The 12,767-nt window shown below is 32.3% G+C and overlaps 1 protein-coding gene across 1 annotated transcript in view; it reads right to left on the bottom strand.

Moving 5' to 3' along the window:
* MYBL1 (MYB proto-oncogene like 1) overlaps window positions 1–12,767 on the bottom strand; it is a 36,068-nt gene that overhangs the window by 17,930 nt on the left and 5,371 nt on the right. Inside the window, 7 exon segments of the mRNA XM_036830931.1 lie at window positions 323–427; window positions 1,040–1,114; window positions 3,298–3,472; window positions 5,497–5,717; window positions 7,102–7,194; window positions 8,641–8,712; window positions 9,030–9,135. Of these exon segments, the coding sequence (XP_036686826.1) occupies window positions 323–427; window positions 1,040–1,114; window positions 3,298–3,472; window positions 5,497–5,717; window positions 7,102–7,194; window positions 8,641–8,712; window positions 9,030–9,135 (847 nt within the window).

Below are 12,767 nucleotides of genomic sequence, written 5' to 3'. Positions count from 1 at the left end.
GCCTAATCTAAACCACACGACATTTTCACAGATATACATATTGAAGGTTATACCTTAAGTTTGTTTGATATTTATGACTCAAGAAGCATCTTAATACAGAACACTATAAAATATGTTCAAAGAGATGCATATCAAAAACAGGCAACTTCAAAGTTGCAAATTAGAAAAACTATTTTTAGTCCATATTAAAATCTGAAGTCACACTGAATATGCTTTCCACTTGCTGGCATATGAAAGTCAGTCCTGATTAAAACTATAAGAGCATATAAAGCATATAAAAGATTCTAACAATAAAATCTAAACACTTAAGCTTATTTCTTACTGATGGAACTCGCTTTCTTCTAACTTCATTCTCAGCTGACATAAGAAGCAACTCAAGTTCCTTTATTTTTTTTTCCTTATCAGGGTCTTCATCAACAAAGGGTTGCTAAAATAAGTTAAATAAAAGAAAAGAAACAGGCTACTTACAAAATTGCTTTATTATTATTATCAATGTTCTAATTTTTATTTTCTTCTATGCAACATAAAATCTATTTTCTCTAATGAAGCTTAATACTACTAAATCCCAAATACTCAGTATCACAATCCTTCTGGTATCTAAAGAGGTGCTGGTAAATATTTTCAATTTAACAGAAAGGATTTGGGAAATTTAAATGCATGAAAAACCTTACATTGTATCATCTGTATCAACTTAAAAGCTTATGTGTGGAGTCTGTTTTAATTTATTGAATGTTAATAGATATATTCTATCCAATTTAGCAAAAATATGTCCATTCATAACCTGAATGCTCTAAGTTGGAAGAATGAAAGAACCACCTTACTGGTGTTGTGAACTACTTATCATTTGTACAGTTTATATTTCTCAAACACACAAACTTTCTCCTTTAATGTTATAATACTCAAAGTAAATAGACCAGATAGTACTATTTTTGCCCTAATTTTATAGATGAGGAAACAGGCACTATTAGATCTGAAAATGTTTGAAAGTGTTTCCTTTGGGTTTGTTTTGGTTTTCTGCTTTTTATAAATAAAAAGTTACCTGAATAAAGGCAGAAGAAGGCTGAACATGTTCTACACAATTGCCTCCAGGTGACACAAACTGATAGCCCGGGATCTAAAAAGTAATTAAAACATTAATATCATATATATAACACTCTAGAAATTTTTAAAAATCTGAGGCAAAGCACAAAAACTGAAAATCAACATGAAACACTCAGTATCTCTGTTAACTTTGAATATTTATACATATAATAGTTCCTTAATAACTACATCTTTAATCTTAGGACCTACTGATTAAAAGTCATAACTCTTAGCAAAGACCTATTTTCTCCTGAATGAAATATGAGAATTACCTGGGCTAGATTTATCACCCAGTCAGTCTATCTATTATCTACAATATCCACCAAGTATTTTTAAAAATCTGCTATTAAAGGATTGCTCTGCCTCCTGGAGAAGACAAAGTAATTGTGTTCCTATCCTTCAGAGGAAGGGGCTGGTCCATATGAAGCACTCTCGAAGTTGGAGCCTAAAGCAAGTCTTCAATATTCTTATCTCCTACTTCTACCACCACCCCATGCCAATCTCTGTACAGAAAGATATGAAAACAGAGGCTGCTTCTATTACTTGTCTCAGAAAAACAATCAGAATCACTCATGTACTTTTTAAGACTCTGAAAATAGACTAAGAATTATTCTGTTTCTTTTCTGAAGCATCTGTAATAAAAATTTTGAAGTTGCATGCAAACTTAGTGAGCAGTGGTAGGGAGAAATATGAGAAGTGTTTTTTAAAACCTTAAAATCTAATAAATATAAATATGAAATTGTCTATTTTCCATAATGGCCTACCTAAATCACTATATAATGCAGAAACATTATATATAACTTCTAACATGGAACTTAATTTTCACAACACTTCATTAGTATCAGTTATTGCTCAGCTTCCAACGAATTAGAAACTTATCTTTCTCAAACTTTTCATTTTAATCTGTGACAGGATTTCAAACCAATCCATTTTTTTCTTTCAAGTCAAAATTAGTATTATCTTCTTAGCAGTTTAAATGAATTGAACTATGAATACACAAACCTGTCAAAAATTATTAAAAGTAAGGTAAATAATTCTTAAAGTACAAGAAATATCCTTACTTTCCAATATATTTTGATTGAGAGTGTTAAACACTCCATTGGCCCCAAATAATTTAAAAAATTATCTTCCTATGAGTTAAAAAAATAAATTTAAATGATAACCTTTCTAAGATAGAAGCAGAATGTTTCAGTTTATGCTGCTGAAATCTAGGACTCTAAAGAAAAATGTAAAGAAACAGACCATAAAAACCTTAAGGTACTGAGTATCAGCAGATAACTATACTGTCTTTACGCGTTTTCCTATTTGTAAATTAAGATGTCACTACCTTTTTTAAGTGGTTCTTTTAAAATTATGTCTAAAAAAATAATGTCCACTTTAGTGGAATAAAATCAAATCTGTGGCATACTTAGCACAGACTGTTAACAACTAGCCAAATTTTATCTTTTGGTAGATACTTTATCTTTACATTTTATGTGACAAGAACCAAGAACTGTTCAACATGAAAAATGGCATGACAGACAAATAGACAGGAAAACGTAAAACAAATCTTATGAAAACTCCTAATTTCTTGCAGGTAGGAAAATGCATTGTAAGGAAAACAGAGCTTGCCCTATGATGAACGTGGGTCATCTCCAATGAACCTGTGTAAACAAAGGCTGAAGTCACTCAGTCAGTTGAGTGATGAGGGAAAAGCAAAGTTGAATGCCATCAAAGAACCAATTATTTACCACACACTCCAAAATGATGGCTTGAATGATTTTTGACTATCTTCTCCTCTAAACCATTTTATATACACTTACCTCTTAGAGGTAAGCAATACTACAATTACACAAAATTTTTTTAAAAAGTAAACTACAATCACTATTAAAGCACAAATGATCATTAGCTTTGAATCATGAAGATTCAAAGAATGATAGTATTAGGAAATGTACATACTAAGTTTCTTAACTAGATAACGTAAAAATTATATATAAAAGGAAATATTTTAATGAGTTTGTTCTCAAAATATTTATCAATCAAAACAAGTAGAGATAAACTTCCACTAATGGTTTAACAGCTAGCCATGGCATATTTCTTCAGTTTGGAAATTTAAATGTCCATTCCTCTTAATATATGTTGTTTTTGTCCTATTAAGAAACTAAAACACCTTCCCTAAAGAAACTAAAGAAAAAATAAAGATATTTTTTAAATAATAAAGGTATTAAAAATATGTGCCTGAACAGGTATGTAAAACTGATTCTGGGTTTGCAAATGGTCCATAGTCGCACAAGGTTTGTGTTGAAGTTTAGATGAAGATCGTTCTGATTTTATTCCTTCTTGTAAGTAGCCTTCCTGCTCCACTTTTCTTCGCATAGTAGAATTCCAGTGATTTTTGATAGAGTTATCAGTCCTAAGAAAGTATATATTTAAAAAGAAAAAGAGGATTCCATAAATGTTAACACTGTATAAAGTATACAAAGTACTTAAAACAAATTTTTACAACTGGTGTAATTAGACACTTTTTTTAATTCAAAAAATACACTGTATGTCTCTATGTCAGATAAAATTCTAAAGACTGGAGATACAGCAGTGAATAAGATAAAGGAAGTCCCAGCTCTCATGGGGCTTTAAATTCTCACTGGAAGCATGGGGGCAGGGAAGGAGGAAGGAAGAGAAAAACAAAAAAATAAATAATAAGAAAAATAGTGCAATGCAGATCATTTAAAGTAGGATAAGAAAAGTGAGTAACTATAGTAATTTTGATTAGGTGGTCCAGGAAGTCCTCTGTGAGGTTACAGTGAAGCTAAGATCTGAATGACAAGAATGAACCAGCCATACAAGAACAGAAAAAAAAAAAAAAAAAAAGAGCATTCCAGGTAAAGGGCATAGTGCGGGCAAAAGCCCTACAGCCAAGATCAAACACGGTCATAAAATGCAAACCACAAAATACAGAATCCCAGTATTCTTTTTCACTTCTTACAACAAAATACCTATGAAAGAAAGAGTTCATTGGCTCCCCTTTTACCTAAGTTCCCCTTGTAAAAATGGAAGTCTTCAACCTACAGCTACTTGTAGTATAAATTTTTTAAAATACATAAACACTTACTGAGAATCTACTTTATGCTAAGCACTAAGCTAGGTTCTATGGACAGTAAAAAGATGTATCAAAGATTGAAAACATCAGAAGTTCCTAGACCAGGTTCAGTAACTTGGATAAAAAACCTTAACACTATGCTTTAATTTCCTTATCTACAAAACAAAGACAGCAATGTTTGCTCTGCATATTTCACAAGTATATGAAGATTAATTAAGAATATAGCACCCTATCTCCAAGTTTCAGCAGGAGGGTAGGAGCCCAACTTTAGCTGACCTGGATCCAAGTTGTAAAACTACTTTCTAAAAAAGATATGAGAAGTTTGTTTTTCCTTTATATAAAGCCAAGTAACTAACACAGATGGGCACTCCAATTGCTAGGTAAGTGTACAATAGGATGAACTATGTGAAATAAAATTGTGCTGTCAAGTCTTCTGACTTAAGGACTAGTTATTGTTTATCTTGAGAACCTGTATGTAATGGGTCGTATCTGCTTGGCTATGTGGGTGAAAGGTGGGATTTCTCTCCGTTTTTTGCAATCTCTTATCAGATTGCCTATGATGGGCATCACATTCTGATTTAATGTTTATTCAACAGTAAAAGTGTTTTCTTTCTCTAAAAAAAAAAGAAAAAAAAGAATATATGTAAAAGCATTTTATAAACTATTAAGTACTATACAGAGATTACAGCAATAAAAAACAAGTGCGTATCTTCCGAGTGAGGTATGGATTTTCCCAAGATTGTTGGTCTACTGTACTACAGACAGCTAGGAAACATTTGAACCAGTGCCGTGTATAGTGTACTTAGCACATCACTGCCCCTGAGGAAAGTGCTATATTTTAGCCACATCGATATATACACACTACTCATGATCTGAATGATACCATAATTAATTAAGAATTGAATTTTCTCTAATGCACTTTCATAGCAATTTTTTTCAGCCAGTGTATTTGTTATTCTCTGGTCTTATACATAGAATCCAATACGAAAGAAATCTCTTCAACTCAGATTCCATTCCAACTTAGTTTGTACAAAGAAGGTTGCTTAAATGGCACTGATGTGTAAACACAATTTTGGGAGTGCATTAAACATTCACATAATCTAAAGGTCCATCATTTTGTTGCACAAATTACTGCTATAAAATATTTCATTAAAAAAGTAATTATATCCCTTACCACAAAATGTACTGATATTACAAATATCGCAAAGCGTTGCTTATATTCTGCAGTCTAAATTTTAATTATAAATAAAAGTCATGGGGTACTTATAAATATATTTAATAGTAACATAATAAAGATCAAGTTTAAGTACAGAAAAATGCATATACATTTATATAAGTACCTTCCAGGAAGTAGTTTGGCAATTTCTGCCCAACGATTTCCCAACCGCTTATGTGCTTCATAGATAATCCTGTCCTCCTCTTCTGTCCAGGAAGATTTCTTTACCTCAGGATTCAGATGATTATGCCATCTTTCTCTACACTGCTTGCCTATTCTTCCTTTTAAATGTTTTGCAATTAAAGACCATCTTTTTGGCCCATATTTCTGAACTAATTCAATAACCTAAGAAACAGAAAACAAAGTTTGAAAAAGCATTACCTTTTTTAAAATAAATAAGTCATGGGGGTATAATGTAGAGTACAGTGGCTACAGCTAGTAATACAGTATTGCATATTTGACAGTTGCTGAGAGAGTAGATCTTAAAAGTTCTCATCACAAGAAAAAAATGTTTACTACGTATGGGGATAGATATTAACTAGACTTGTGATCATTTTGCAATATATACATTATGTTGTACATCTGAAACTAATACATAATTATATCTCAATTTTTAAAAAGCACTACCTTGACAGAATTTTAAAACATAACTCAAGAATGCCATTTTTAATGCATTAAATCCAAACCACAACTGCAACTTAAAAAAACAATTTTACTAGTAACTATTCCTTCAGCATTTGCCAAGTTCAAAAACTGATCCCAAACTTATCTAAAATACAAGGTGTTAATTAAAGTGACTTGTAAGTTAAATTGTTTCATACAAAATTAATACGACATAACAGTAAAAATGTTGAGACTTAAGCATTTTCTACTCTTACTTTTTTTTTTTTTTTTTAAAGCTTCAGCTGAAAGCCAAATAAATCATTATGGAAGCAGGAAGGATCTACAGTTACTGTCTTTTCATTTCTTCCTTTCTCAAACTGAAAGGATACAAATCATACATTTTAAAACTTACCATTGGCCATCAAGTAAATCAGATCAGTTCTGAGCCTGGTGAAGTTTGGGGTTTTTTTGTTTGTTTTGTTTTGTTTTTTGTTTTTTTTTAACTTTGAGTGGCAGTAAGAATACTCTAATTTCCCAACTACATTAACAACATTTATGCCGTAAAGAGCATGAACTAAAGAGCAACTCTCAGTAGAGGACAGCAACTCTCCCATTCTTCTCACACTTTCATAACACAAAGAATTACCTTGGTTTTTAAATCATCCAACTCTTTGGGAACATGAGGCTCTGATATCTGTCTTATTTGGGGGTTCATTATAGGTCAAGAGGGAAAGTTAAGAATGACTTCCTTACACCTCACATTTTCAGATAAAATAAGAATAAAATTAAATTCTGTTTTTAAAATGCTAACTCAATTTTCAACAAGAAATTATATCCTAAATGTTGCTAACCTAAGCTCTAAAGAAGGTGACTAAGCTGATAGTATTTTTCCTTCTGCAAACCAAACTTTCAGACAGCAAAGGCTGTACATATTATATTTGGTTTGACTCAGTTCTGAAAAAACTACATTTCAAGATACTCAAGTTTCAATTCTTATGCAAGCAGTAACTCAGAGAACAAATCAAAGTGATTTAAACATGTATTTATGTGATAAAAAACCAATGTATTAGGAAGAAAAAAAGCAAGTCCACCTACACAGTGAAAATAAAGAATATGAACATGTTACCCTCTGATCTTCTTCTTTAGTCCAGGGACCCTTTATCAATTCTGGATTTAAAACTTTCTGCCACCGATGCTGACACTGAAAATCAGAACGATTCTGAAAGAATTCAGATGATTTTGTTATTGAACAATTGTCTTCCAGAAAGCAAGTCAGCCCAAACTTATATCTCACAACCTTAAGAAGAAAGTTTTCGGGAATAATGTATTCAATAGCATCCTTTAAAAATGTAGTATTCATTTTACATGCCTGTGTCCCAATTCATTTTTAATTAAAGTTGTCGGCATTGCTTAGACTATAAATAAAGACAACATATATTTGAAGTTAAATTATGTATCTCTATACTCTGCCTTATAACACAGCAAAAAGCAAAGCTACAACACAGATACTGCCATAAAGAAATGTATTGATGAATAAAAGGGAGTAAACAGACAACTATACAAAGCAGACATACGAACTCAAACAGCATAGCAGTCTGGATTCATATAGTATAGCAGTACATAACTCTAGACAATTAAAAAATCCTGAAAGGCATTATTAGACCACTCATGGTATTTAAAGGATGTTTATAAATGACAACCTCCAAGTTATCAAGTAAAAACTAAATATACCTAGATAGAAGATGTGCATTATATACCAGTTAAATTATTTAAGTGTTGAAGTTCAAAAGGAAAATGAATTTACCAGGATAAAACCTTATGTAGAAACATCCCAAACTCCAAAAATGATTAATAAGTGTAGCCTTATTTTAGTCAAGTCACAACCTAGTAACTCCTATGTATTACAAGGATAATAATAGTAACACTTAACTTTTCATTAGTGATTCAGTTTCCAAAGATATTAGTTCATATACAGGATTACAGATAATTTAGAAGCATATAAATACAAATACTTTATTTACCAATAGCTCTGTCCTGGTGCCTAGTGCACTTATTTTTATTCAAACTGAGCTTCTTCATTTACAGCTTCTGTACATCAATGCTGATCCATTTTAAGGTTATCAATTTTTCAAAATCATCAGGCTGTTCCTGTATAGCCTTGTAGCATTTCTCTGTTCACTTCATTTGCTGTTATACCATTGAAATTAAACTGATAAAGCTAATGTAAATAGCTTTTCTAACTTAGCTTCCATTTATTGAACACATGCTAAATGTCAGGAACTGTGCCAAACATCCTATATGTTACTTCTAATTCTCACAGCAACGTAGCTTTTTCTGGTTTTATTAATTAGCTACCAAAATATTTCAATATATTTAACTTCTCTCAAAATGTTTTAACATTTATCAGCAAATATTTATAAAGCCCTACCCAAACTTCATATCATTTTTGTTTTAGATTAGTAATCTTTTTAGATCCCTGGATAAACTAATTACTAGAAAATCAGACTTTATAAGCTTCCAACTGTAGGAAAATCAGAACAAAAGAGATGTTTTTAGGAAGGAAACCTAAATCTAAAATAATGTAGACACATTTCTGAAAAATAGCAAATGTAACCCCATGGCCTAAATCATTCATGTCAGCAATATAAGATAATGTTTCACTTACTTGAAGATGACTAGCAATTAGAGTCCAATCATCAGTTCCATGTTGTTCAACCAACTTCTTTAACTTATCATCCTATTAAAACAGGTATGAAAAATTAGAAAGTTCTCCCTCACCTTATTCCTGAATATAGATACTCTCCAATTCTTCCATGTCATATCTGGTGGCCATTTTTAGAAGGACTGAAGCCATTATAACACAAGTTCTCCCATTTACTAAACTGATTCTGTCAGTCTCAACATCAACCCGCTATTCATGTATGGTTGAAGAAAACTAATGTGCAAGTTAGTTGATGGATAACTTTTCTCATGTTTTGTTTTTAAATATCTTTAATATATATTATTAATCATTAAATACGAGCATGGAATTAGTAAGCCTTATCACATAATCACCTCATCTCTTGTCCATTTTACTCTATTCCAGAGTTTCTTCAACCCTTTTTGTTGTGGGACTTCATAATCATGATCAGCATACTGAAGGTCATCGTCCTCATCCTCACTGAAAAGAACACAATTGTGAAATCAAGAATTTTATTTAAATATGTGAATTCAACCACTGAATCTGAATACACAGTTACGACTAAAGAAGCCACTCAGACTAGCAGACATATGTCCGACGAGATTATTCAAAGTATAAAAAAAAATTAAGAGTCATACAATGGAGAGGAGCTGTAGTTCTTACTGACACAGAGGAATGAAGCTAGATATGTCAGCAGAGGCCAAGTGATAACCTTTATGTCATGCTAAGGAGTTTGGCCTTTATTCTTTATTTGACCTTTAACCTAAAGAGTTAAAGGAATTTAAGTAAGGGAGTAAAAGACCAATATCTTGTGTTTCAGCAAAAATCACTGGCAGGAATGTGGAGAGATGGAGGAAGGAAGACCAGTTGGTAATCTTTCACAATACCCCAAGTAAGAAATTATTAGGGCCTGGCAACGATAATGGTAAAATACAAAACACAGTCAGTTAAAAGACACAATGGAAGAAATGAGCCATTTACAACACCAACAACAAAAAAAGTTAAAATATGTAGAAATAATTTGAGTATACAGATCACGTTATAGTAAACAATGAAACACTATTATGAGACACAGAAGAACAAATGAAAAAACATTCAGAGCACATTCTTGGAAAGGAAAACAATATTATAGATGTCCATTCTCTGTAAATTAATTCATAAATTTAGATTAAATGAATAAAAATACCAATAGATTTTCAGAGGAACTCAGACAGGCTGATTCTACAGTTCATATGGAAAAATAAACAGGCAGTAATAGCCAAAAAAGTTCTAAAAAAGGAGAGAGAGAATTAGCACTACCCAATATCAGAATATACCGTAGAGAAACAATAAATAAAACAGAATGGTACTGACACATGCGCAGATACTCAAATCAATGGAACAGAATAGAACATTAAGGAAAAAAACAAAACCCATATGGGAATTTGGTAAATTATAATAGTAACATATCAATCAGTGGGGTAAAGATGGACTTTTCAATAAAGGGTAAGACACTGGGTAGCTATCTTAAAAAATAAAGCTAAAGTCTTACTTTAAAATAAAAAATTCAGATGAAGCAAATATTTTACACTTAAAAAAATGAAAACATAATAGTACTACAATAGGGTAGAATTCTATTTTTACATCCTTGAGTAGAAGAAATCTAAATGTGACAAAAATCAAGAAACCATAAAAGAATAAACCAACTAAGGTCGTGATAGTAGCTATAGAAAGAAGCACATAAAACTGAGATATGAAAAAGGTAGAAACAAAAGGATTTTTCAACTGATGAATCTGAGAGACATGGGAGGAAGATTCAAGGACGACTCCAAAATTTCTGGCTTTGGGAGCATAAATAGAGCTATCCAATGAGATAAGGAATAGAAGGAGAAACAGAACTTTGGGAGGTAGAAGGGAATGAGGAGAGTAAGCAGTTTGGACTGATTTCAAGGCACTTGAGAAATATACAGGTGGATACTGGGTATATCCAGAACAGCACTGTCCAACAGAAATGTAATGCAAGCCACATATGTAATTTCTTAGTAGCCACATTTAAAAAAAATAGAAACAGGTGAAATTAATTTTAATAATAAATAATATTTAACCCAATATATTTTTAAATTGTCAATTCAGCATGTAATCAACATAATCACAAAATTTTTTACATTCTTTTCTTCTTACTTAAGTCTTCAAAATCTGATGTGGCATTGTCCAGGAGGGAAGAGAGTGCCAAAGGCAAAAGAGAAAGAGAAAAAAACCAAGAAGATGAAGCTGATAGAAAGAGCCCAGGAGCAACAAAGTGAATTCCTAGCTACAGACAGAGCTAATCAGAAAAATAAAAATTAAATTAAATTTAAAAAAATTTTTTAATAAAATAAAATTAAAAGTACATAGCAATTCAGACTAGCCACATATCAAGAGCTCAACAGCCACATGTGACTAGTGGCTCTCCTACGAGGCAGAGCCGATCTAGAAGACAACTGGGCACATGGATCTTCTGCTCAGGTAACAGGTCTAGGGTAGACATACAGTTTTGGCAATCACCAGCACACAGAGAACAGTTAAAGCCATGAGAGCACAAAACCCCAGAAAAGAGGGCAGGTCTTTATGATAAACTGAATTAGAGGATTTTGAGTAGTCAATGGACTGAATAAAGTTATGAGCATCTGAAAATAACATGAGCTAATATTTACTTAACGTTTCTAAGTACCAGACATTGTGGAAAATGAAGGCCTAGATTTAATATATACGGTTTACAGATCCTTTGCAGGAACTTCTAATTTCCCTTGATTTGTCAATTCCATTAGGACCAAAATTATTCTTATCCGACCAAACAAGACACCAAATCCCCCACCCACCTACCTATGACATCTAACTGCTTCTTTGGTTTAATGCACTTCATTATTCCAATACTTTCTCCCCTAAAGCTAATGTCTATTTTAATAATCTGCCAGTCCTATTTCCATATATGATTGTTTTGTTAAACTATGCTGAAAATAAAAGCACAGGTTTAATTAAATACCTGTTATTTGCAGCCATCTTCAGCTATCAGAAATATCACTTGATTAGCCACGATTAAATTGTTAAATTGGAGATGGTTCAGGATCCAATGACTTCATAAATTTCTAAGAAGGCTAGTAAACCAGATGAAACACCATACTGAAGCTTGCTGTCCACTGTACACACTCATGGAACCTACCCGTCCTTCTCAATGCTATCACACTTGCCAACCTTCCCAACCAGATTGTAAACTCAGGAGTTCAAAGACCATGTCTAATACGTTCACCTCTCTTCATCAAGCACAGTACCTGCCATTCAAACACCTGTAAAATTACTGAATGATCTTGCTTACTCTTTCACCTCCTCCAAGTATTCTGTATTCCAAAATTACCTCACTCCTTCCCAACCCAATCAAAACTTTTACCTCCCTTAATACAGCTGATCTCAAGTTGACATGAGAAAGAAAACTTTTTTTTAACAAATGCAAATACCTCTAAGAGGAGGTAAAAAGCATTCCCATTTATTAATAAGAACTTTCAAAATCCAAATGCACCTCCAAGTGGTAGAATTTTAAGAAGCATAAACTCCTGAAACAAACATAAAAAATATATTCAGTACAGAAGGGGTTCTTTGGGGTGTCTACTAATATTGCCTAACCTTTCCTAGAACTGTCCCCTGCAACATTATCACTTCCTGTCATCCCAAACAGCCCTCAGTCATGCTTTTTACAGGTTCCCCTCTTTTCTTCCCTCCCCTCAGACCCCAACACCTTCCATAACAGCATACTTGAGATTGCTTTAAAAATTAGGTTATTTGAAAACAATTTTTAATTTGGGGACTCACCCATATAAATTTTGAGTATTCACAAAAATATCAACATCACATCTAATCTGTACAAAATTCACCTTATCAGTATTCTTATAAAAATATGTTAAGTTAAAGATATGAGTCCAGATATGTTATTTTGGTCAAAAGACTAGTTTCCAAGGAGTAATATTCCTGAAAACGTATTCATTTTAACTTCAAAAACCTGCCTTATTTTTTAACCACATACTTGATTTGTGAGAAATTTCTATTTCTACAAGAGGTTTCATTCTCTGTCTTGCATCAGCATGGCCATCATGTTCAGGAAG

Source organism: Balaenoptera musculus, chromosome 17 (genome assembly GCF_009873245.2).
Source record: "Balaenoptera musculus isolate JJ_BM4_2016_0621 chromosome 17, mBalMus1.pri.v3, whole genome shotgun sequence".
Taxonomy (NCBI): Eukaryota; Metazoa; Chordata; class Mammalia; order Artiodactyla; family Balaenopteridae; genus Balaenoptera; species Balaenoptera musculus.
Note: the sequence above shows the minus strand (reverse complement) of the source record. Positions and strands in the feature narration are given on the sequence as shown.